Consider the following 24764-nt stretch of genomic DNA (forward strand, 5'->3'; position numbering starts at 1 on the left):
GGGAACATTGTGAACTTTCAGGGAACGTTCTTAGAACTTTTTATTTCTAGCTGGGAAGGTGGCTTAGGTGATTTCTTAATTATGGGACCATGTGTTTCTTGCGAATCCCTTAACTAAGGGATTATGATGAAGTGGTACATGGATTGTGCGACTGTGTATGTAACTACATATCCATGCAAATGTCAGATGATATATGTGATTTGTAGCCTAACTGTGAAGATGCAGCACACACTACTGCCCAAGAAAAGTTTCCCTAAGGGCACAATAAAGTGTAAAGTAAAGTAAAGTAAGTAACTGTTAAAATGGCAATATTAGGGGTAGAAAGACCCCTGGATGAGGCTTTTAATCAAACCAAGCCTTTATCATTTTACAATTACTGCTTAATCTTTTTTATATTGATGACAAAATGTTGCTTATCATTTATCTGTTTATAAGTGAAGTGATGGAATCTTATCTTTAGTGTTATATCGTAATACTAGATTCAAAAACAAGTGATTTCATATAAATGTTTTTTTTGTGTGTGTGTGTGAACTGATTGTATAACACATCGTTCAGACAGGTCACCTCAGGATTGTTTTTATTTGTTTAATAAAAATATAAGGGAGGGATAAGCTGTATCTTTCCAAATCAAAAGAGTTCAAATAACTACAGAGACAAAATCTGCCAAATTAGTCATAAAATTTATTTGGAAGAAAACATATGTATTTGATGTTTGTGCACAATATGCAATATAAGGGATTGAAATAAGCAGTGTGAGTTTGGAAACAGAAAAAAGTACTTTCATAAGTAAGAATTTCCACGTACAGTTTGTTAGACTTACAATCAGTGCATACATATAACATTATCATTCTCAAAAATGGTTAAATCTTTTTCAGTGGTGAGACAAAAGTTACTGTAACATTTCTTTTGTAGCCTACTACAGATAACAATTGGTTACACTTTACAATAAAGTTGTACTCGTTAACATTAGTTAATGCATTAGCTAACATAAACAATACTTCTACAGTATTTATTAATCATGTCCATTTCTTCATTTACTAATACATTTAAATCAAGCATTGTAATTGTTGAAATTAAGGCACCATAAACATGAATAACTGTATTGACATTAACTAACATTAACAAAAATCAATACATGCTAAAAAACTATATTGTTCATTATTAGTTCATGTTATCTAATGCATTTACTAATGTTAACAAATACAACCTTATTGAAAAGTGTTAACCATTTAATAAAGTGAACACAGGCATGTATACAATCTATAATTAACAAGCAGTTAATATATAAAGCAATGCAAAACCATTATATAATAATACTAAAACAATGCGTAAAAATGAATCAGAAGTTGTTAAGTCTTCATGATACATACATATATAAATGAAATCCCAAAATCTTAAGACTAGTACAAATTTTATTTTGGATTCTGATCTTATTTAATAAAGATGAAAATGTTATATCATTACAAATATTAGTATCAGAAATGCAAACCTAGTAAAAGTCTCTCTTTTTTGTTTTGACAGCATCACTTGAATTGGAGTTGTCCAAACATGACTTAAGAAAGAGTTACAATGAGAACCTTGTGTGTGCCAATGTGATCCCAAAAATCTGAAAAACTTGAAATGTCATAACCGTACATAATTCCTACATATATGTTAAAGCATGGTTAATAATTTTAAAATGAAAGTATGCGCGAAGAGGTTATTTAAAATGTCTGCATTTAAAGAAATAACACCTTGGCTCAGTGTAAACAAATATAATGGTTAATTTGGTAAAGAATATTGATTGCAGGATCTGATGCTACAAAAACAACACTGTAAAATTATACAGCCTCCATAAACTAAAATGATTTGTTTTTATGAACCATGATGTTGGCCACGCCGTGCACCTGACTGAGCTGTCTGCAGTCCAGTGAAGCCACCAGCTTCTTCAGGCCAGGTATAGTCGGGATAAAGTGCTCGGTCACAGTCATATTGGCATGTTTGGCCACATCACTGCAAGAAAAACACAAAACAGTCTTGAAATAAGACTTTATGGACACATTTTAATATTTATGTGATTTTTAAACAAAGGTCTATGATACACAGCAAAGTTACATTTACATGATTGTGTTTTTGAAGGATTTTCACAATGCTTAACCCTGGAATACCATTTTTACCCTGGTTGAGCAGGGTATGTCATTATGATAAAGGAAATCTTGCCCTGTATTCTTCTCAAATATTTTGACTGTGTTCAGGATGAGGACACTCAAGCTCTTACCCCACTTTGATGGAATGGAGGTCTCTCAGCCCGAGACCCTCGACTCGCACCACCACGTTGCGTAAAGTGCACGGCAGAGGGTTTTTAAAGGTGATCTTGGCTGTCATCTCTTTGCCAACATAAGCCTCTCCTATGGGCTATAAAAAGCAAATAATAGTTAATAAATTGCTTAGTTTTTTTTCTGTTAACAATTTGCAATATATGTACTCTAACAGTCACTAGTTAAAAGATACATCCTGTTGAAATATAGACACAACCAAAGCTGTATTAAATAAAAACTTGCTGTAGGTTCTTACCTCGATGATGAGATCAGGTGTCCGGAGTCTAAAGCTGGTCTGGTTGGCCAAAACCTGTTGGGTCTCGGTAACCCGCCCAGATAGGGTCAACATGAGCGCGGCCTGGTCCACAAGCTGGTTATGGTAGTGGTCGTACGGTAGAACCCAGTCAATGATCTTTTCTAAAGGAGGACAAATAGACATGAGGGGTTTGAGTAAACTGCATTGTGGGATACAGTATTCCAGTATTGGTGGCATCCCTTCTCTTAATTAAAATATCCAAAAATTATAGTTCTTTTAAGGTTAAGTATACATTAATTGCGTCCGTTCACACTGAAACGTCTCTGTCTCGGAAACGTTCCTACTCGTATTTGCGACTTTGTGATGGTGTTAATGTGTGTTCGCGTAAATATGATGTTTCAGACATTTTACTTATGCTCACTCTTTTACTATGCACTCATACACTTTACATAACAAAGACAGCACATACTTTTTGTCATAATATAATTTAGAGAATTGGGAAGCTGCACTAAACTCACCTTCTTTGGGCATGAGCTTCACAAGAAGCTTGTCTTTCTTCACGGTGTCCTTCAACACGCCGGTGTAGTACATGACTGCCACCTGACTGTTAATGGTGGTTCTGCGAGGTTGAGAGCTCAAGTTCTTCACTACGATCTTCAGTCGAGCATCTCCTCCCATGCATGGACCGTCACCTTCCATTATCACCTTCACCTGCACGTCCTCAGCTATGGGACTCGAGTACACATCGGGTTTACTGCCGAAGCGGCAGGCGGTCTCCACGGCGATACGTTCCTCCTCTGAATCTGTAGAGGAAGATTACGGGAGCGAAGAGCATTACAAATGTGATCACTTTAATATTGTAGTTGTTTAGACTGCAATGAGATTAGGTGGAGATAAAATGAAGACATATCCTTAAAGAGCCGCTATTTTGCTTTTTATGATTTTACATTTCCTTTGGTGTGTAAGTGTGTACTAGTACATGTTAATGATCTGCAAAGTTACAAATCCCAAAGTCTACGATGACGCAAGTTATCATCTCCACTTAAATCTCTTTTCTTGGACTACAACATACATCCGGCATTACACTAAATACACAAAATAATGTCTTATTTTAGCAACGTAATAGGATCTTTTTAAGTCTTATAGATTAAGTTTTATAGATTGTAACTTACGGAAAAGAACTCAGTCATTTTACAAACTTAAGGGATCGTTTACAGAAGAATATTTTCAACCAAAACCTGGAAACTTTTTTATGCTTTTAGGCTGTTCGTTTACTTGACAGTGGCATTTTTGGATCTTGACAACGTGTTTCAAAGTGCGAGTTTTTGAAATGATGCCTTGTAGTACTAAACCTACCTCGTTGTCTGTTCAAACAAAACTGCTCAATGCTATTGCCATCTTGATCATTTGTATTTATCGCTTTGGAGACGAATGCATATGTGCACATTCCTATAATGTTTCTTTACAAAGTAACACTGCCATCTACTGGCCTGGCAAAGATAATACAGTGTTTTATTCTTTTTTTGGATATTTGATAGCATTGTCAACTGGTGTGTATGTGAAATGTTTCAAAAATTTGTAAGTATCTTACTACAGCATTGTTGTGTACTTATGTACTCATTGCCACACTTAAAAAAAATTGTCCGCCCTGAGCACCGACACTCGCCGTTTTTCCGCAATCAGTGCAATCAGAGGGTCAAGACTTGAAAAAATTTTCAACTTTGGGTCAAACACTTTTTTTGAAAAGTTGCCCGCTAGCAACTGGGAAAAACCGTTTCATCCAATCTATATTTTTTTTCTCTGCATATAAACTCTTAAATATGGGTATTTTCTTTCAAATTTTTTTAGCAAAAAGCTGAAATAATTGCATTTTTGTGAAGTAATTTTGTTAAGAGATCAGATTCAAAACGATTATCAAAACATACATAGAGTTTAAACTTTGAAAATAACGTATTGCCTTCAGTTTTTTCATAAACTGGGTAAGTGCCATCTAGTGGACAATCGCGTTAATCTGCAATTTTTATATTGCAGATTTCTTCAGAAAACACTTTTTTATGCAAATGTTTTCTCTTAATTGACGAGATAACTCATCAATGGCGAGGAAAAAGTTAAAAACCTGGCAATTGCCTACAGTTCGCATCCAGCTGCCGTTTTCAGAAACGTTTAAACGTTGTGGTTGTACGCGCCACCTAAAAGTAGCGTGCACACCACCAGCGACTAGCAGCGGCGGAATAACGCAATCTCATTAATTTCAGTGGAGGCTTGCCATGAGCCACTTTTGGGAGTGACAACCAGTGGAGTTCACTTTATTTGTCTTTCGTCATTTACTGAGTTGCTTTGGTAACATTTTCTAAGAACAAGAGCACGTTACACCTCAATGTATGAGTGAATCTTAAAAAAATATCTTGTGAATGTTCTTGAGATATGGGGTGTTTAACAGTTTGTTGGCGTTCACCAACTGCAATAGTCTGTTTCACATGTATAAGGCAGGTCGAGGCATAAATGTGCAAAAAAAAAAAAATAATAAATGCTTTAAAATTGTGTGTGTGTGTGATATTTTCACCTTCAGGGTGCTTGTAAATGTGTGTGATGTCTACTCGCTCATCTGAGCCTACAGCCTTGGTGCTGATGCAATGTCCGACAGCTTTCTTCTCACTGTGGATCTGACTGAAGGTGCCGTCGAGGTTCCTCTGCCAATAGATCTTATCGCTATTCACCTGTACCAGAAAGAACAAGACAATCAAAATTAGAGTTCAAAATGACTTCCACTGTCGATGGAGCTTTTAAACATGGTAACAAAAAGAAAGGGGATTAAAAACCTATTTAACATTTAAGGCCTACAGTTTAAGTCCACATCTTACAGGAATTAAGCCAATAAAAGCTCCCAGGGCATCTGATTTATGGACTGCCTTTTCATTCATGGTTGACACATACAAATGTGGGGCCTATTTTTTTGATCTCGCCTGGGTGCAAAACACCCACAGGCTGGCCTCAATAGGGGGTTTTGCGTTTTGAACTGAATTAAGTCTGGCATGGACTCACCTCAGCGAAGACAAAAGGGGCATCGTACATCAGATAGACCCGGCCAGAGCGTATAGCAGCCAGCGACGCCGGTCCGCACCGGTACATCCCGCAGCTGGTTTCCTGAGGTGTGGAGTCCACAGCCTGCCATCCGCCCATACCAGGGGGCAAATCCGGTCTGGCCATCCAGCAGTCGTTCCAAACATGGAAGTTCCTATGAAACGGAGTAAACCAAATAATGAGTTAGGAAGATGGGTGTGTCAAAAGCAGGATATAGGGGTTAATTCCCGAGGTGTTTCCTGTTCTATTAAAGCGGCGATAAATCATTTTACAGTGTGTTTTTGCTGGCACAACAGTGGTCTTGGACTTTTGAGCTACATGCAAAAGCAAATGCTTATAATGTTAGTCGCTGCGTTTACATTACCCGCCAAATTGACATTGCATATTGAAAATACGGGCAATGGAAACACATCAATTTCACAAAAACTCCCATATATCGCAAACAAGTTTTTACGCTTACATGTGGTGGTTTTCAAGACAATTCTGAAAAAGGTGTATTTTGCAAAGCTGCATTTTCAGGTCACCTAATCACACAATAATTTTTTGAAGTTATAGTATGCACTAACACCTCAATACGTGTCTGCTCGAGGGTTTCCTTGCCAATAAAGTCTGGATAACATTCCTACATCTCTTTTGATTTAAAATAATGTACTATTACCTCCAAGAAACACCTATATGTTGCCGTTCCTTAGTATAAGGGCCTTTCTTTGGCATTAATGTTCGGATAATACTCTTACGTCTCCTTCAGTTAAAAGTAATGCATAGTGTGGTGGATGTGATATCAGTAAACCTCAAACCTCAAAATCAGTCGATGTGATGTTTAGAATGACTTATCGCGAGAGGAAAAACTATGTTTACGTCGCGTATTACAGATTAATGAAAAAGTCATTTTGCAATAGTTGTTTGTCGAGCCTTGTGTTTGCAGACTGTCACCTACGATAAATTTATTTTGCAACTGAAAGTGTCTGATGATCTTAAATCTTAACATAGCATCATCTAGGGCTGTGCGGTATTGAAGAGAAATGCGATATGCAATAAGCTGCTAAATTTTGCGATATGTAATACAATAATGCTCTATGTTTGTGAAATAAATTTCAATAATAGAAAAAAAAAATAGTTATTTTTCACTCTCTCACCGATCTTTCTTCTATCTTTATTGACCTCACACGTTGACTATACACAACAGTGTATAAAACAAGTATTAAAATCACTATGTTATTACAAACTATTGCGATATGTGTGATGCGATATGCGCATTTGCAATATTTCTGTGCTGGCCAGATCCAAAAATATGTCTTCATCTGCTGACATTCAAGATTTATTTTGATGCAAATTGTTATATAAATTATTAGAATTATGTATTTAACCCTTTTAACTGCATTTTTCTATGAAAACAACACAATTACACACCACACAGAGTCAGAGTTCAGCTCATGGATCCGTTCCTTGGTAATCTCATCAAAATACACATCCGTCGTCAGGGAGACGTCTGTATCATGCGCAGACTGGAAATTTGTAACAGATCGGGTGGGAATACCTAAACATCTCAGTACTTGGATGAGAGGAAAGATAAGGGAGAGAGAAAAAGACAAATATTCAGTATGATAAACAATAGAAAGAACAGGCAACACATTAAAAATGCGATACACAAATAAGCAATTTTGGATACTGGATAAGAGATTGCAGGAGTTTCCAGCTCTATCTGATGGCAATTTGTACGATTCATTTCATACAAATTGGCCAACTTGGAAAATATGCACAAATTCTCATGAGTCTGGATGTTTTACACAGTAAGAGATGCTATTAATGTCTCAGTGTGGAACATGCAGAATGCAAACAAGAGAATTTTAAACTGAAGGTCCTATATTGTGACATACTGAGCTATGAATATCACAGCACAGCATTCTGCAGTAGACGCTTCTGGTTGGAGATTTGAGATTTCATTTAATTTATAAAAAAGACCAAAACATGTGCAATTGAAACTATTGCACAAGTCAATTTGTGAACATATATATGAATCCATATAATATGCAAACACTGTAGGCATATTTGCTTAATAGCACTATCAATATGACGTTCCAGCTACATACCTGATGACATTATTTTAGTCATAGTATCGCTACAGTAATTTATACATCTTATAAAAATGTATATGTTTGTTAGAGCCCTAAGCCCTATTCGGACGGGATTAGTTTTACACGGGTAGATGGCGTAATGTAATTTTACCACAGGACGTCGTTAATATTAATGGTCAATTCAGACGGGATTAGAAATCTCAGTAAAACATTCAGAAGTGGGAGGGGTAACTCGATTGCGCACAACATGACACAGACGAGGAAAACGCAAAACACTGTGTTTAATTTCAGTTTGGGAAGAACATAAGTTTCATAAACAGTTCCGTGCCTCTGAGAAGTAAACTTGACTTTTTTTTAAAAGAGTTTGTGCCGTGTTATTTAGGAACTGACTTGCCTTGACTTGTTTTTCCGCCTAGAAGGCAAGTAAATGCATCTTTAAAGGGAAACTTCACCCATTTGCATTAAGCTTTGTACCGTTAGAACCCCAGTCATGTTTTTGAATGGTCGTGCATCATTCCCTTAGTTTCTCCTGAGAGTGGAGAAATACTAATTTCAGTGAGGCACTTCCTTCTTTCAATGATGTAAAAATCGTCATTTTGCGTCATTGAAAGAAGGAAATCCTGTATCTCTGTTCAGTGTGAAAGACTACAGACACTCATTCCTCATTTTTCCAAGGTGGGGGCTATGGGTGGGACCCACTCACGCTTTAGACCAATTACAGATCAGTGGGTGGGACTTACGAAAATATACGAACACAGACGGGAAAAAACGATCAGCCGCCATCTTTATGCTAAGCTAAGCTAAACAGAAGTTGTGGAGCGAGCCAGAATTCATGTTACAATAACAGTGGAAGTTAATCAAGAGGGTGATTTTGCAAGCGTGATGCTCTAATCCGCTGTTCATGGCACCTTTATGAGCCACAATACTGCAAAGAGCTGAGGCAGATGTAGGAACAGAAGCCCGAGGAGAAGCCGGAGCCTGGGCGTCGGCTGGGTAGAGGAGCCCGGTGAAGACGCAGCAACCATCGGCCTCTGCTGCGTAGAGAAGCTTGGACAGACTACTGCCTGTATTCTCGCTGTGTGCTTGCTTTATTACATTTCTGCATCAGATAAGGATATGGACGTTTGTTTGGTGAAGGTTTCTACGCAAGAGAGAAACTTTGCACTCGTTTGGACATGTTTATTTTACGGACGTGTTTCGGTTTACGAGCAGACGCGATGCGGAGTATATAAGCTTGGACGGACTCGCGCTGTTTGCTTTCGGTTTAACATTTCTGGATCAGATAAGGATATGAACGTTTGTTTTGTGAATGTTTCTGGTCGCGTGCTTATATCAAAGACGTGTTTCGGTTTACGAGCACAAGCTCCAAGAGCTGAGGCAGCGTGTCTGTGGAGATATTATGCAGGGGACGCGTTTGTGTGCAGGATGCAGGGATAAACGAACGTCTAACTAAAGTAAGTGCTTCTATTTTCTTTGTTATACTAACGTGGCATTTATGTACACAATAGCATATCTGAGCGGTGTTTTATATGTCTATATTGTGAGAGCAGTGAGGCCAATAATAACACAAATGTGATTACAGTAAACAAGAGACAAAAAGAAAATTGGTAAAACTAAATAAACATTTAAAATGCATACCCTTTTTTTAAGTACTTGGAAAGACATTTGTACTGCGGATCTGAAACCGCATGTTACTGTTTGAATAAATCCTGCCATACTTGTCCATCATTTACATCTCCTAACACACCCTTTGGCAGTTCCCGCTTTCGTCTTTCATCTAATTTCTCTTCAAATCCAAGTCTTTTAACAAGTCCTCCCAGAGACTGCACAACACTCTTGTAACAGTAAGAACGTATTGGATGGACATACTCTTCACCACTCGAATATGTAGCCTTTCTTAGCAAGGCAGAGCCATATTTCTTCCTTAATGCAGACCTCTGCTGTGGGTGATTGTAGAACGGGATGTGACCACAAGTCCTGCAAACCTTTGTACCATCCCGTCTGCGCTCATAGGTTTCAGTAAGCATGTACACTGTCATACATTTTGGACAAACCACATACTGTAAGAAGTCGTCACGGAGGGTACCAGTCAATTTCATCATGGCCAAAAGTTTCATCAACAAGTGTTCTGTTTTTTCACTTCTGGACTGATCACTTCCATGCTCCTCCCCATCTTGTATGTGAGGATAGGCTTCACTCTGCTCCTCAGCAAGGATTTCCCCCTCTTCATCCACATAGTCATCCTATGGAAATTTAAAGGACATATTTAAAACACATGCAATGCACATACTCAGCACCACCATTAGACCATTAGAGATTGAAAAGTCCATCATGAATATGGCCATTTGAGATTGAAAACCCCATCGTTAATATGGTCATTTGAGATTTAAAAAGAACATAATTAATCATTTCTCATCAATATGGCCATTTGAGTATGAAAAGATTTGAAAACTGTAGTTGGAAAAGATCATGTGCATCTCAAACAGCTAGCTTTATCTTAGTGCAATGAACCAGTTAAGTACTTTGTGGGAACTTCATCCACTTCAACTTCATTTTAGTTTTTTTTATACTTTATAAAGTGTGTTTATACTTTAGTTGCTTTCATTAGTTAACTAACAGAAATTTGAGAGTGGAAAACAATAATGTGGGTGAAACATGTTAGGTTTTCCCATTTCAGCTCTGGATTAGCATGTACTGAACTTTATACTGGTATATCCAAATGTAATTTCATGCTTACCACACAACAGGAGATGTCCAGGAAAAGATGAATATTTTGGTCATCTGCTGTTTCGTCTGAAAAACAACAAACAGAAGATACCGTTATGCATTATAACGTGATATTCCTATTTAATTATAAATTAATGTATACTATTAAAATAACAACAACAGTGATAATCAACCACATTTAACTAGACCAGGGGTCTCCAACCTTTTTGTGAGCAAGGGCTGCCACAATGGATAAAACATGCTGGATGGCTACTTTTTGATATAGCATACTCAAAACGTTTTTGTTTAACTTGTTGATTTTATTTTATTTTATTTAACTTGTTGATATGTTTTAGTATTGTTTAAATGTTAACGTACGTAAAGCAAGCCAAGCTTATATAAAAATATGTAATTATGCTCACCGTTGTCTGAACTGCAATTCGCTGGGTGCATTTCTTCAAATTCTTCAATCACTTTTTTTCTGGGTCCTCGGATTGCATTTTACTTTCACCAATCTCTCTAACTCCAGTAAAGTTATCCTCCGGGTCTTTACACATGACAGGACATCACTCACAGCGGGTTCATGACTGGATAGCAGCAGGCTCTGTACGTTATCTGACCTGACGTAGTCCTTTTGGATTTTTTCTCCCAAACTCCATTTTTGAAATAGCGCTTTCTGTGGTCAAAATACTGTGTACGACACAGTTCAGTGTTGCAATGTTCACAGCAGCGCCACGGTCGTTTCTTCAGTCTTGGGACTTCCATCTTTCAACTGACAGCACACTGTGTTGATATTACACAGAGCTCCCGGCACATCGTGTTTGTTGTTTATATCATACGCATGCGCGCACGTCTCACAAGATTTTCCTTATATCAATAACCTCGCGTGTGATTGGAGGAGCCCGACAGGCTTCTCGCCTTCGTCCAATCGCGTGCGAGGTCATGGCCACGGCTCACACAGCAGTACAAGAGGAACATTAAGAGATGTTTGGTTTGGTGGATGTTGGTTGAGAAGTCCTATGATTCGATGGAAGAAACAAACACAGGCTCGGCCAGAGGTTGGCAACAGCCGGGTTGAGAGTGGAGTACGCATGGTTGGAAACATAGGTGATTTTGAAAGTGATCTGGAAATGGAAGAGGAAGTGTTAGGTGCGGAGAATGGAAGTAATGAATGGAAGGTAATTGAAAATCGGAAAAGAAAGTCAAACTGGGACCAGTTTTCAGATTCTGATAGTGAAAAGGGAAGACATCAGTTAGGAATACGAAAGGAGGAATATAAAGTAATGATACAATTCGAATCTGAACCTGAATCTGCTATAAATCCGTTAAAATTAACTAAAGCAATTAATAATGAGATAGGGCTGATTGAGAAGGCAAAAATGGTAAGGGGTGGTAAATTGTTATTATTTTGCAAAGATAGCAAGCAACAGGAAAAGGCAATAGGAATGAAGACGTTACTGGGGGAAAAGTAATAAGTCAAATTCCAGGAGAGAGAAATTGGGTAAGAGGAGTAATAACAGGAATCCTGATTGACATGACAACAGAAAGAATCAAAAAGAATATCTCTGGAGCAGTAGTAAAGGAAGTAAGAAGACTTCAGTATGTCAAAGACAAAGAAAAGAAGGATAGTTTATCTGTGATGCTAAATTTCGTGGAGGATAAACTACCTAAAAGGGTATATTTAGGATACATGAGTTACAGGGTTAGGCCTTATGTACCTCCGCCATTAAGATGTTACAAATGTCAAAGATTTGGCCATGTTGCGGCAGTTTGTAGAGGGAAACAAAGATGTGCAAGATGTGGAGGAGAGCATGATTACGGTAAATGCGAACAAGGAGTAAATCCTAAATGCTGTAACTGTGGGGGAGAGCATAGCGCAGGGTACGGAGGATGTCAAGCGAGGAAGAAAGTCTTGAGAATACAAAATGTAAGAGTGGAAAATGGGTTAACATATGCTGAGGCCCTGAAGAAAGTGGAACAGGAAGCGAAAGAAATTAAGAAAGTTGCACCTCTGGAAATGAATAAAAGCATAGGAGAGACTGAGAAAGATCCAATGAGGATTGACAAAATGTCTTTTGTAGCATTTATAGCTGAAGTGGTTAACTGTTCAGCACAAACGGAAAGTCGCACAGAGAGAATTAAAATCATAGTAAGAGCTGCTGAAAAGTATTTGGAAATAGAGGGAATTAATGTGGAAATGATCAATGAAAAACTAAAAGTACAGGTTGGAAACACCCAGGCAGCATGTAGTTCATCAAAGTGTATATAAATAGGAAACACGAAATGTTTATTAATAGTAGTATTTTTATTATTATTATTATTATTATTATTTTTTTTTTTTCACTAAATGTATACAACCAAGTAGTGCTCCATACTCCAATCCAGTAGGTGGCGGTAAATGCACCTTAAGTTGGTTTGCCACCCGCCATTTAAACAACAGAAGAAGAAGAAGAAGAAGAAGACGTTTGGTTTGGTGTTTGTAACTCTCCAAGAAGAGAAGACGGGTGCACAATCCCAAGATTGCGGTAAGAATAATTTTATGTAAAAGCATATTTTTAAGTAGCCCAAGCTGTGTGTTTTATTGCTTAGAGGTGTTTTTGTCTTGTAATTTTTAGGAGGCTGTACGGCGTCTCTGAGGCACACTGGAGGCGTTTTGAACAAGAACAAAGGTAACGTTACGGTTTAAAGAATATGCTTTTATTCTTGTATAAGAAAATAGATACGTTAATAGATCCGAGCTTAAACCCGCACATTTCGTTTTCACAGACTAACGTCGCCTCATAACGAAGCCGTGACCTCCTATTTGGTTGGGGCTATTTTAGCAAGTCCACATTTAACTGCTGAGAATGACGACATTGTTTGTAAGTATAACTTCTAATGTTTTTCCTCATTTCTTGTTTAATTGTCCCGTGACTCTGTTTATTAATACCAGTCTCATTTAATTGTTTTCCAGCTGCCTGTAAGACGTATTATGAGTCGGTTCGCCGGAGCTTCAGATACAAACAACCTGAACTCGCATCGCGGGCGGAAAATGCGAAAAGTTTAGCTCGGAGTCGATCCAGAAGAAAAAGGGTAAGATTTAATATATTAGATCAGTTTTTTGTCAATGTATTTTTCTGGTCACTTATTGTCTTTATTGATTATATTACAGTTGCTGGAAGCGAGACGAAGTGTGCTGGCTGAGGGTGAGATGGACATTTGAAAGTGCGCCACCATAGATCTCATGTCTGATGAAGACGGCATTGTTGGCGGGGTGTCTGGATGGATTGTGCGGCCACCGCCCTCTCGCAGCCTGGAACTTTCCGAGCTCTGTGCCACGCTGCAATTCAGATTAGAGGCGATACCAAAGTACAGGGCAACTCACCATATACGCCTGCAAAAGCGACTTTTTACAACGTTTTTGAGTTTTTTTTTCTTTTTTCAACACTTGATAACTTTGAAAAAGAGTTTTAGGGATCTTTCCCGGATGTCCTGGGCACTTTTTGACGTGTTTGGAGGACAACATAAGAGACATTATGCTGCTTTGTACATAGTTGTGTGTTTCTAATTAAAGCTCTTTCTTTGAATAAACAGCTGTGTGTTTATAAATAAACCTCTTTGTTTTCTCTTATATTTCTTGATGGTGTGAATAATGAAGTACATAGCACAATGACATTATTATATAAAAAATTAATATCACATAAATTATATATTTATTATTATTATTATTATTGGGGTTTACATTTATAATGAGCCAGGGTGCCCAATAACCCCCCTTTTTAGAGTAACGGCCCGACTTGAATTTACTCACTCGGTATTGGCTGAAGCCACTTCTTTTAAACAAGAAAAATCCCTTGTGATTGGTTTGAAGTGATCTGCCAACCATTCACGGGAGATTTTACTTGTTTAAAAGTAATGGCTTCAGCCAATACTGAGTGAGTACATTCAAGTGGGCAGTTACTCTAGTTTCGCTGCTATTCACATGCTAATTAGACTAGAGACGCTCTACCTGGCCGGCAGAGGTTTCGCTGCTATTCATATGCTAATTAGAGGCATCGTACCCCCGCGGGGCTCTCCACCTGCGTCATGGTTCGTTTACGACAATTTGTGACACAGACAAACGCGACGCTCGCTGCCTGTAAATTGAGGAAAGCTGCCGAAAATTAGGGAGATTTTCGGGAGCCTACAGGCGCTTACGGGGACGAAAATCCCACTTTTCATGCAGTGGATGCTCAGCTTGTATTTTCCGATAACAGCGGTGACAGTGGAGTTGACGGACAGTTTGATTCGTTTGTCCTTCTGCTCTACGATCTTTGCCTCCCAGCGTTCATCTCTAAGTTTCTCCACCAATGGAATGATGATGTGCGTGCCCTTTGACACCAGAGGAAACGAACCTACAGTAAATGAGAGCACGGACACAAAAACGTGAGTTGAGGAACGGCTCAAATGGTCTGCAAAGGAATGCATTGGATTTGATTCCAGGTCGTGAAACTCCTGGTAAGTGATTTAATATGTGAGTATTCAAGGCATGTTGCTTACAGACTGATGAAATATTTCCAAAGAAAACACTGTAAACTGATATTCGCATATCTGGCCAAACATGATTGTTATTATTATTAACAACCATTCACATATCTGAAACCTGAACCCTTCCTCTTTCAAATTCCTAAGTGTCACAAGTTAGTTTATGTGTCTGACTGTTTTTCCTAAAGTCTGACAGCACACATTTTCTAAAAGAGTCGAGTTAACTTTTACCAGTGTGCAGAGGTTTGTCTTGCTTTGTTTTCTTTCTTACTCCCTCATTTCATCTTCAGGACGGGAGGTTAACCAAAACTTTGGGTGCGGCATTAAAAAAGAGATGCTTGTGAAACACAGATTTTTAAAGCCGGAGTCCACGATGTTTGAAAAACGGTTTGGAAAAGGAGACGGGCCGACTACCAAAACACACTTATTGCCAATCAAATCAAATCAAATGCCGGGTTGCGTATGTGTGGGCGGGTCTATCAACAGAAGGTCCAGATTCTATTGGGGTAGGGGCGTGTTTGTTTAGGTGATTTCAAATATCAACATTGGCTTTCAAACATCATCCGCCTTTAAGCCCTTATCAGTAAACTGAGTACCAGGCTGTATCCACCTTCCTATCTTCTAGATTTAAGTTATAATTTATGCAGGTATTTACTTTGATATAGTCAACCGAAGCAAGAAAAGCAAGAAACTAAGTGTATGTTTACATGACAATGATGAAAATGGAAAAATCTGTCCTTTGCGTTTTTCAACAATCTCTATTCCCCATTTACACAGATCCACATAAACAACAAAAAATGCTGTAATATGCATATAAGGCTAGTACTTGGCGCTGTAAATACGCACTGCAAAATCCCGGGAGTTAAATTAACACTACTCAGTGTTTATATAGGTCCATCTCTAGAGTGTTAAAAAAAAGTAACACCGAAGAGAGTTAAAATCTGCAATCTGTGACTTTCTCCTCTCTATCACCATCTCTGTTTGAAACCTAAAATTGCATTTTAGATCTTACTTGTAGAGTTATTTTCTTATCCTAGGATTAGATGTTGGCTGTTTCATTTAAAGTCACCATTATTGTGATCAGTGGTTGTTTTAGTTGGACTTGACTCTTGATTGTTAGCTTGTTAGTTTTTTCTAACTGTATTTAAAACACATTGTTATAGCAAAGAAAAACCAATTGTGTAAATAAATATTGATAGTTAATGTACACTGTCAAATATAAACATTTAATTGAACAGATTTAATAATACAGTTTTTCCTCACTCATCAAAAGCATCTTTTTCTGTTAAAAATGAAATACTACAGTTTAAGGTCCAGAACTCTCATAGCAGTTTGTTATTCTGAAGGATTTTGATAGTGTGCACATAAAGCATTAACCCCTGCACAATGTAGATACACAGACATCAAGAATCAGAGTATGAATCTCAACAATGGTGACAAAGAAAATGGTAAAAAAGTTCATTATTTATTCATGCCCCAGTGCATGCTGGGAGTCCTGAATGAGATTTGTAATTTGTTAATACCCAGCATGCATTGCAGCATGAAGCTTTTCATTTTATTGTCACCATCGTTGTGATTCGTGCTCTGACTCTTGATGTTTGGGTGTCTACATTGTGTGGCAGTTAATCTGTCAGTGTTTAAAAAAGATTCAGAATGAAAAACTGTTATGAGGGAGCTGGATATCATACTACAGTATCATATTATTAACATAAACAATTACTTCTAGTAAGCAATCATTTTTAAAAAGTGTTATTTGAAAGTATATCCTAACAACCAAAGAAATGCACTAGTGTCTCCTCTTCAACCACAACAAACACGCCTTAAACACATGTAATTATAATCGCCAAAAAAGCTTAAAAGCTAAGACTAAGACTCAAGAGTCCAACTAAAACAACCACCGACCACAACAATGGTGACTTTAAATGAAACAGCCAACATCTAATCCTAAGATAAGAAAATAACTTTACAAGTAAGATCTAAAATGCAATTTTAGGTTTCAAACAGAGATGGTGATAGAGAGAATAAAGTCACAGATTGCAGATTTTAACTCTCTTCGGTGCTACTTTTTTTAACACTCTAGAGATGGACCTATATAAACACTGAGTAGTGTTAATTTAACTCCCGGGATTTTGCAGTGCGTTATATGTAATTCACGGTTTTTGTATTTTATATCACATTATGATAACAGTGTCAGGGTTTATTTAAACATTGAAACCCATTTTCAAAAGTTGTTACACTTTGTTCTCACCTGTCTTTAGTATCAGGTGAAGTTTATCTGTGTTTGGGTTGAAAGCTCTATCTGAAAGGTCTGTCCTCTACGGATGATGAGCTGATCACCGTGGTACTGATCCGTATGATGCTCCTTTCTGTTCCACTGGGATTTCTTGCTGAGAAGATTCACAGATCGCACCTTTAGAGTCAAATCTGATAGTGGAGGAATAGAGAACAAGCGAGAAGAAATACGTTTATCAAGAGAACGTCTCAAAATTTTATGGATGCTACACTTAACATCTGTCATTATGCACTATTTATTTATCATATTTTATATATTATTTCATATGAATACTTTGTACACATTTCCATCTTCTTAACTTGTTTGTGTTGCATATAATTGTCTTAATCTTGTTTTCTTAAAGCTGCAATTCATATTTTTTTGTGTTAAAATAACATATAAACATGTAAACAATCTTCAAAACATACTACGATTCACAATAGTGAGCTTATAATAAATGATTATTTATAAGTTGAGCTGTCGGGTCAGATTTTGCAGAAAATGTCTGTTTTTAAATGCACAAATGTAAAATGTAAGCACATAGAGTAAACTGCAATTTTATGTTTCAAACAGAGATAGCGATATAGAGTCAAAAGTTACAAATTGCAGATTTAATCTTAAATGTAAAAGCGCAATGTGTAACTTTTAGGAGATCTCTTGACAGAAATGCAATATAATATACATAATTATGTTTTCAGTGGTATAGTGGTCTACAGAGCGTGTTTCGTCACTATGTCGTCTCGACTAAACTGTTGATTGCATTTTGCAACCTCACCGCTATGCTGCTAAAATTTACAAAGTGCACCTTTAATCTTAGATTTGTTTTCTAATGTTTAAAAAAGAAAATTGTTCCTAATCTGTGTAATCGTTAATATCAAGTATTTCACTACATGTTTTACTATGTGTGGTTGTGTATATGGCCAATAAAACTTGAAATTTAAATAAAACAGTAAGGGAATATCTAGTTTGAGAAAAAATATGAATATTGGTTCACTCTGAGATATCTCAAACTAAACAGCTGAAGTCACAAAGAGGAGCGAGCTGCACTGAAGCTGTTTAGGAAAAACATTTAATTGAAATATAGTATGTTACTTATATATGATGTCATATGTCACAGCAGTACAGTATATAAAAACAATTAGGACTTCAATTAAACACCATTTGAACAGATACCTTTATATGAAACACAACCAATAAAACTAGAAAATTAACAATTCGTATAACTTAGTTATTTGTATAACAAATAGCGGTATTTAAATATTTAAACTAAAATATTTTCTTACAAAAAAATATGTATAATTCTGCGCAGGGACATGATATTGTGATTTTTTAGAAACAGGTTCATTATAAGACAGACATTTTAATGTGTTTGATTATTGCCTTAATCATGCATTATTTATATTTAATAGGCATCAAACTCAGTCAACATTAACTTCTCACCTGCCAGCTCTGTGCCATCAGTAAGAGGCAATGTAGTTGGTGTGTCCTCATTTTCTTTACCACCATGTATCACTCCATCATTGCCATCAGAGCTGTTCTGTTGCCGGATCTGACAAGTTTTTCGAAACCAATTCTCCTCCTTCGCCTGTTGGTTCTGTTTCTCTTGGATGGCTTGGCCATTGATCTTAGTGGCACCGTGGAAACGGCCGATGGCTATCTTTACTGGCATGCTGAAAGAAAATATACATTGGTTGGACATTTCATCCTTAATTTCATCAATCATTCTAAGAAATGGACAAAAAATGCTTTGCTCTCTCTCTGGGATGGTATCGCATCAAAAGAGTGCATAGTACCAAATGCATACATACATATCTGTACCACAATGGTCCATGGGACCTTTTTAAAGGGTACCACCCAGTGATAGCTTGGAACCATTTAGTGACCATTTTTCTGACCGTATAAATTTGACATTTTCTAGCAGCAATTACATTTTACAATTAACTGTTCTTACGCAGGTCGTATGAGTATGCATTGCTAATAAGAATTAATATATCTGAGATCTGAATAGAAATAATTTAATTATTCTATAACAACTTGATGTTGCACAATTTATATTTTACTGTTAAGAAGGATTTCTTCATGGCTGAAACATGATAAACCAACATGGATATTTTTTTTTTTATTTGAAACGGCATGCGGGTGAGTAAATGATGAGTTCTCATGTCCCATTGAACTTTTCCTTTAAGAATTTGCCCAACAAATGCCACACTGATAAAAAGTTGCAGCTGGTGGAGTCAAGAGAAGCACATGATAAGCACTGTAACGGTATGTGGACGACACAAATACCTTGTTTGATTCAAACAGGATCATCAAATTCAATTACATACATACAGATTACAAGGGAAAGTGACTCTTAAAAAAGAGAAAGCAGAAAACAGAGCAGGAAAGTGAAAGAGGGAACTCTGAAAAGATCCCAATCTGTGCTTACACACATGGGGGGTAAAAGTTCAAATAGTCTTAATGTAGGTCAGAGAGGTACTGAGGTTTCAGAAATATGTAAGGAACGTTTCGTTTAGTTCTATGACGGTAGTAGATACAGTACAGCTGGTGCCAGTAAGCAAAAAAAAAAAAAGGAAACTATACTGTTCACATCAAGTGTATGTGTTTTCTTTAGCATCTTTTGTCCATGGTTGCATGTTTAGGACTCAAGCCATAACCACAGTTTAAAATATGAATGTATAGGGTACCAGATGAATGGACAATAAAGTTGCATTATAGCAAAAGAATGCAATGAAAGTTTAAAAAAATCTAATATTGCTTTTGTGGGATTTTTTTCAAACAAACTGCATCAAAGTCATTTTAAGTGTGAAGTGTAAGTTTCCCTCTTTCACAAAAAAGTAACCAGCACAATAACCACATGATTTGATTTGTTATCCAACATAAAGATAACAAATAATTGTTTGGGAACACTGTATGAGCTCGTTCAGCAAACTAATCTATGCTTTATCCTAAATAAAACAGTTTAAAATACCACAACCCTGTCACAAATGTGGTTTTAGTTTGCAGTAAATTCTTCACAATCGTCCAACGGAAAGCGTGTAAATGTATAGATGTGTACTTTATGAATAAACCTCTTAATAATTTCGATAATATCTTTAGTGACACTTTGATCTGTAGCGCAACACCCCACTGAGCAATGCGTCTTAAAAAGACGTAACTTCGACGTCCCATGAGGAGCCAGAATGAAAGTTTATATGACGTTTTATGACGTGTTCTGAACATTCAATATTGATGTCAAGGGGACCTCCACACAAAGTAAAACTATTTAAAATTTGGCCATTTAAGACATTATATTTGTATATATAATCAAATATACAAGTTCCACCTTAACTATCTGCGTCTGCAATCTTGCTCTCTCTCTCTATCGTTTAATAATTGAAGTGAAGTGACGTGAACTTCACTCTTCCTCCCACGCTTGCTCTCGCAGGATAATTACATGTACATTCTCTAAAGCAATGTCATCACCATTACAAACAGTTGTTTTAACAAAGCATTGTTTTGAAGTTGGACCATACTGACTAAACAAAACAAATTCACTTTATTTTTTGTCATTTCTATGGCTTGTTTTTGAGAATTTACAAGATTCTGATGTTTTATCGAACATGTTTTGTCACCATCATGGTGATCAGTGTTTCCTTTAGTTGGGTAGTTTGACTCTTTGTTTTTACATTGAAATGTGTGTGCTTGACAATGGTGTTTTTTAAACACATTATTATTGCACCAAGTGTTTGTTACCAATGCAACTTATTTGTGGCTCCACATTAATTACATTGATGGTCAGAAGTGGTGGATTAATATAACTGAACCAACAACACAAATAAAACATTAGAAATTTTGTTTAAAAGTAAACTTCTATCTCAGTTTTGTTTGCAGCTGCAATAAACATACTTTGGTGCATACTGCTGCCTACTGTAACGGAAAATGAAACCTCATGGCTGTAATCAAAAATCTGAAGTCTAGAATTTTTTGACACAGATGCAGACATCAAGAATCAGCTCATGAATCACAACAATGGTGAGTTTTCTAAATGTTGCAGTGCATTGCACCAGCGTATTATAAAGACTCATGAGTCCAGAGAGTGTCACAACTGTTGTGATTCATGGGGTGATTCTTGATGTCTGCATATGTGACAGTAATATCTGGACTTTTAATTTTATGTAAGCGCTTCCCAGTGGTGGTATGAACCTAAATAATAAGTTGGATGTTACACCTTAAATCAACTGAGAAATTGAAACAATACCACATGGTTTACAAAATTAATTTACAGACTTTATATATTTGGCATTACTGTTGATAAACGGTTAGTGAAGTTGTAAGATCCACATGTCAGTTTTGTTTTTAACAAATTTTCTTTGCAACAAATAACATGCTTTAGCAAACACTCTTACAAAGACCAAACACTACTATAAAAGTCAAAGAATCAAACTACCAAACTAAGAAATCACTGACAAAAGATTTTCAATATAACATCAGCATATACATCTGAGAGAGAGAGAGAGAGAGAGGCCATTTAAGGTGGAACTTTATCTATGAGCAGTGCTATGTTTTTGAACACACATTCATATATAAAGATAACATGATTTTAACAGCTTAACAAAATATTCTACAAAAATACATGCAATGTTTGTGTTTTTTGACTCAGAACTCATAGACCACATTTGTATAAAATGTTTTTGTATTGATTTCCCGATCCCCTTTTGGACGTCTACCTTACGTCCAAGAGGGGTCATAGTCAGACGTCCAGATACTGTACCAGAGCTGCACGTTGTATAGACGTACAGATAAGGGCCTGGACCAACCAACCTAATATAGACATGATCTGCACGTCGAGCGGACGTCTCGTGTTTGGTGGGTTTGATCGCAACAAAAATTGGATTGCATTTACGCATAGCTCGAACAGAATGTCAATAACACACAATGAAATAAAAATGTTCAACTTACTTTTGTTAGCTGGTTTTCTTAACGGGATTCTTGCAGTCTACTTCAAATATATATACGAACCGTCTTGGTTCAGTCAGATCAACAGAAGGGAATCTTGCAGCATTATAAAGCTTTCTCCATGCCCATATACGAACACGCCCGCCCATATATCAGGGTGCGATTTGCCGGAGGGATGTGTGGGATTTCCAGGGAATCCTGCCTCTGCTTAATTATTTTTTATCCCCAGTGGGGATACATTTCTCCAAGGCAGGCAGGCATCAAGGCATGTCCGAATTCAATGTTAGGTTTACTTCCTGTCTCCTGAGATACCTATGCGTGGCCTTACAATAAGAATGTGATTGGTCGAGCCTGGTCGAGTTCGAAAAAGGCCAAGGAAGCGACTGGAGCAAACATTTAGTGTAAAAAAAAGGTAGATTTTCACTTTTTACACCTTTTAATTGCATTTCTAGCGAGAAATTGGTATTGTAGTTTTCAAATATGTGATTAGTTATCACAAGACCCTCTCTGTTTATATTTCAAACACGCTGCCTTTGAAGTGCGTCCGAAAGTCTTTCTCTGAGCGGCCTTCATGCCTCCGAAGTCATTTCCTCATGAGGCAGCGGGGCAACAAGTCACTGCCTTGAGTTTTCGGACGCAGCCGTTCTATCCTTAACATCGCAGAGAAATGAGGACGCATTTTGAGGCTTCATTCTAAGAATCCTTTGAATTGGGACGGCCATTGCAGCCTCAAGTTGCGCTGCTGGAGAGGCATCCAGCTGCAGCCCCGCAGACTCACTTCTTGCTGCACTGTAAAATCAAATAGTATACCTTACTATAAAAATGCTAGTATGTTTACTTATTTTTAACTAAAATGTTGAGTTTACTTAAAATTGCTAATTGTTGTTTAAATGTTAAAACATAAAGTTCACACAACTGAACCAATTTAAGTAAAATGACACAAAATTTCCAAGACAATCTATTGAGCATGCGTATTTGAGTGCAATTCCCCTTCTCCACACCTAATTTTTGATTTTGATGAGTCTATTTTCTGGAGAAAGTAATACTAAAATGAAGAAGAAAGGCAAAATATTAAATATAACAGATGAATACAGCAAAATCCCACTGTTTAATTAACACGTAATCAAAAGTCAAATGGACATTTACCACAAAATGTATCACATTAAATCTCCAGTTTGTGTTTTTGTTATGGGTTCATTTGAAGTCACCATTTTCGTGATTACTGTTGCCTTTAGTTAGACATTTGTCCCTTGACTTTCTGTAAGCTAACTCTCCTCACCTTGTGGATTAACCTACCCATATTCAAAAGCTGATTACAAAAGAACTACTGAAGGTAGGATGAAACTTTTTTTGTTTGAAAGCAGAGAGTCTGTTCTTTAATTTGGTATATTGTATGTTTATATATTTAAAGAAGAACATTTTCTGGAAGGCATTAAACTTTTGTGAAAATCATGAAACATGCTGGCACTGGCTGGCAACTTTTTTTTTTAAATGCTGGCGGTGAAAGAGTTCAGATGTCTTTCACAATCTTGATGAGAAATGATCCCACCAACTGTGTTTAAAACGAAATATGCTTACGCAACCTTAAACATGTAGGTGCTGTGCTTGATGATACCATAGAAGAACACATTTTGGCTGAAAGGTCCTTTCTAGTGAAATATATTACAAAATCTTTAGATTACAAGGAAATGGTTCTTCTTTGAACCTTTGACTAAATTGTTTTTTGAGTAACCGAAAATAGTTGGGATCACTGTGAAGAACCTTTAAAGCACTTTTACTTGTAAGAGTGTGTGCTAGTTAAGACATCCAGCTGACTACATAATGTAGAACCTCTTAAAAGAGCTAGACAGACTCCTTCAGTTAGGTTGATTCTTGCTATAGAGTTTTTAAAGGGACACTCCACTTTTTTTAAATTTGCAAATTTTCCATCTCCCTTATGGTTAAACATTTGATTTTTACCGTTTTGGAATCCATTCAGCTGATCTCACATTTAGCACAGCTCAGCACAATCCATTGAATCCGACTAGACCATTAGCATCGCGCCAAACACATCCAAAGAGTTTCAATATCCCCCCTATTTAAAACTTGACTCCTCTGTAGCTACATCGTGCACCAAGACAGATGGAAAACTAAAAGTTGCAATTTTCTAGGCTCATATGGCGAGAAACTACAGAAAAAATATCAAAACTCTTTGGTTATTTTTGGCGCGATACTAATGGTCTAATCAAATTCTATGAATTATGCTAAGATTTGCTAAAAGTGGTAACGCCAGACCAAGAGATCGGCTAAATGGATTCCAAAACAGTAAAAATCAAATGTTTAATTCTAGGGGAGCTAGAAAATGAGCATTTTTTAAAAAAGTGAAGTGTCCCTTTAAAGGGGCCATGTCACCAGACTTTTTTAAGATGTAAAATAAATCTTTGGTGTCCCAAGACTACACACGTGGAGTTTTAGCTCAAAATACCATATAGATAATTTATTATAACATGTTAAAATTGACACTTTGTAGGTGCAAGCAAAATGTGCCCCTTTGGGTGTGTTCATTAAAATGCAAATGAGCTGATGAAATTCAAACACTGATCGCAATGATGGTGGTTTGTTGCAATTGAAACTCAATTATGCTGTCAATTATTTTC

The 24764-nt window shown here is 37.0% G+C and overlaps 1 protein-coding gene and 1 long non-coding RNA gene across 2 annotated transcripts; one reads left to right on the forward strand and one right to left on the reverse strand.

Moving 5' to 3' along the window:
* Positions 1-1504: 1504 nt before the first annotated feature.
* Positions 1505-22227, reverse strand: LOC129441755 (protein-glutamine gamma-glutamyltransferase K-like). The gene is made up of 14 exons (XM_073858084.1): positions 22132-22227; positions 18631-18860; positions 17213-17342; positions 16484-16545; positions 14609-14788; positions 10447-10502; positions 9405-9952; positions 7045-7302; positions 5596-5788; positions 5117-5270; positions 3072-3356; positions 2554-2714; positions 2258-2394; positions 1505-1992 (listed from the first exon to the last, which is right to left on the reverse strand). The coding sequence occupies exons 2-14, from the start codon at positions 18857-18859 to the stop codon at positions 1839-1841; spliced, it is 2547 nt and encodes an 848-aa protein (XP_073714185.1). The 5' UTR covers position 18860; positions 22132-22227; the 3' UTR covers positions 1505-1838.
* Positions 12883-13859, forward strand: LOC129444941 (uncharacterized). Its single transcript, XR_012371998.1, has 4 exons — positions 12883-13084; positions 13182-13276; positions 13369-13487; positions 13567-13859. It is a non-coding gene; the product is annotated as an uncharacterized lncRNA (long non-coding RNA).
* Positions 22228-24764: the final 2537 nt, after the last annotated feature.

This window comes from Misgurnus anguillicaudatus, chromosome 2 (genome assembly GCF_027580225.2).
Source record: "Misgurnus anguillicaudatus chromosome 2, ASM2758022v2, whole genome shotgun sequence".
Taxonomy (NCBI): domain Eukaryota; kingdom Metazoa; phylum Chordata; class Actinopteri; order Cypriniformes; family Cobitidae; genus Misgurnus; species Misgurnus anguillicaudatus.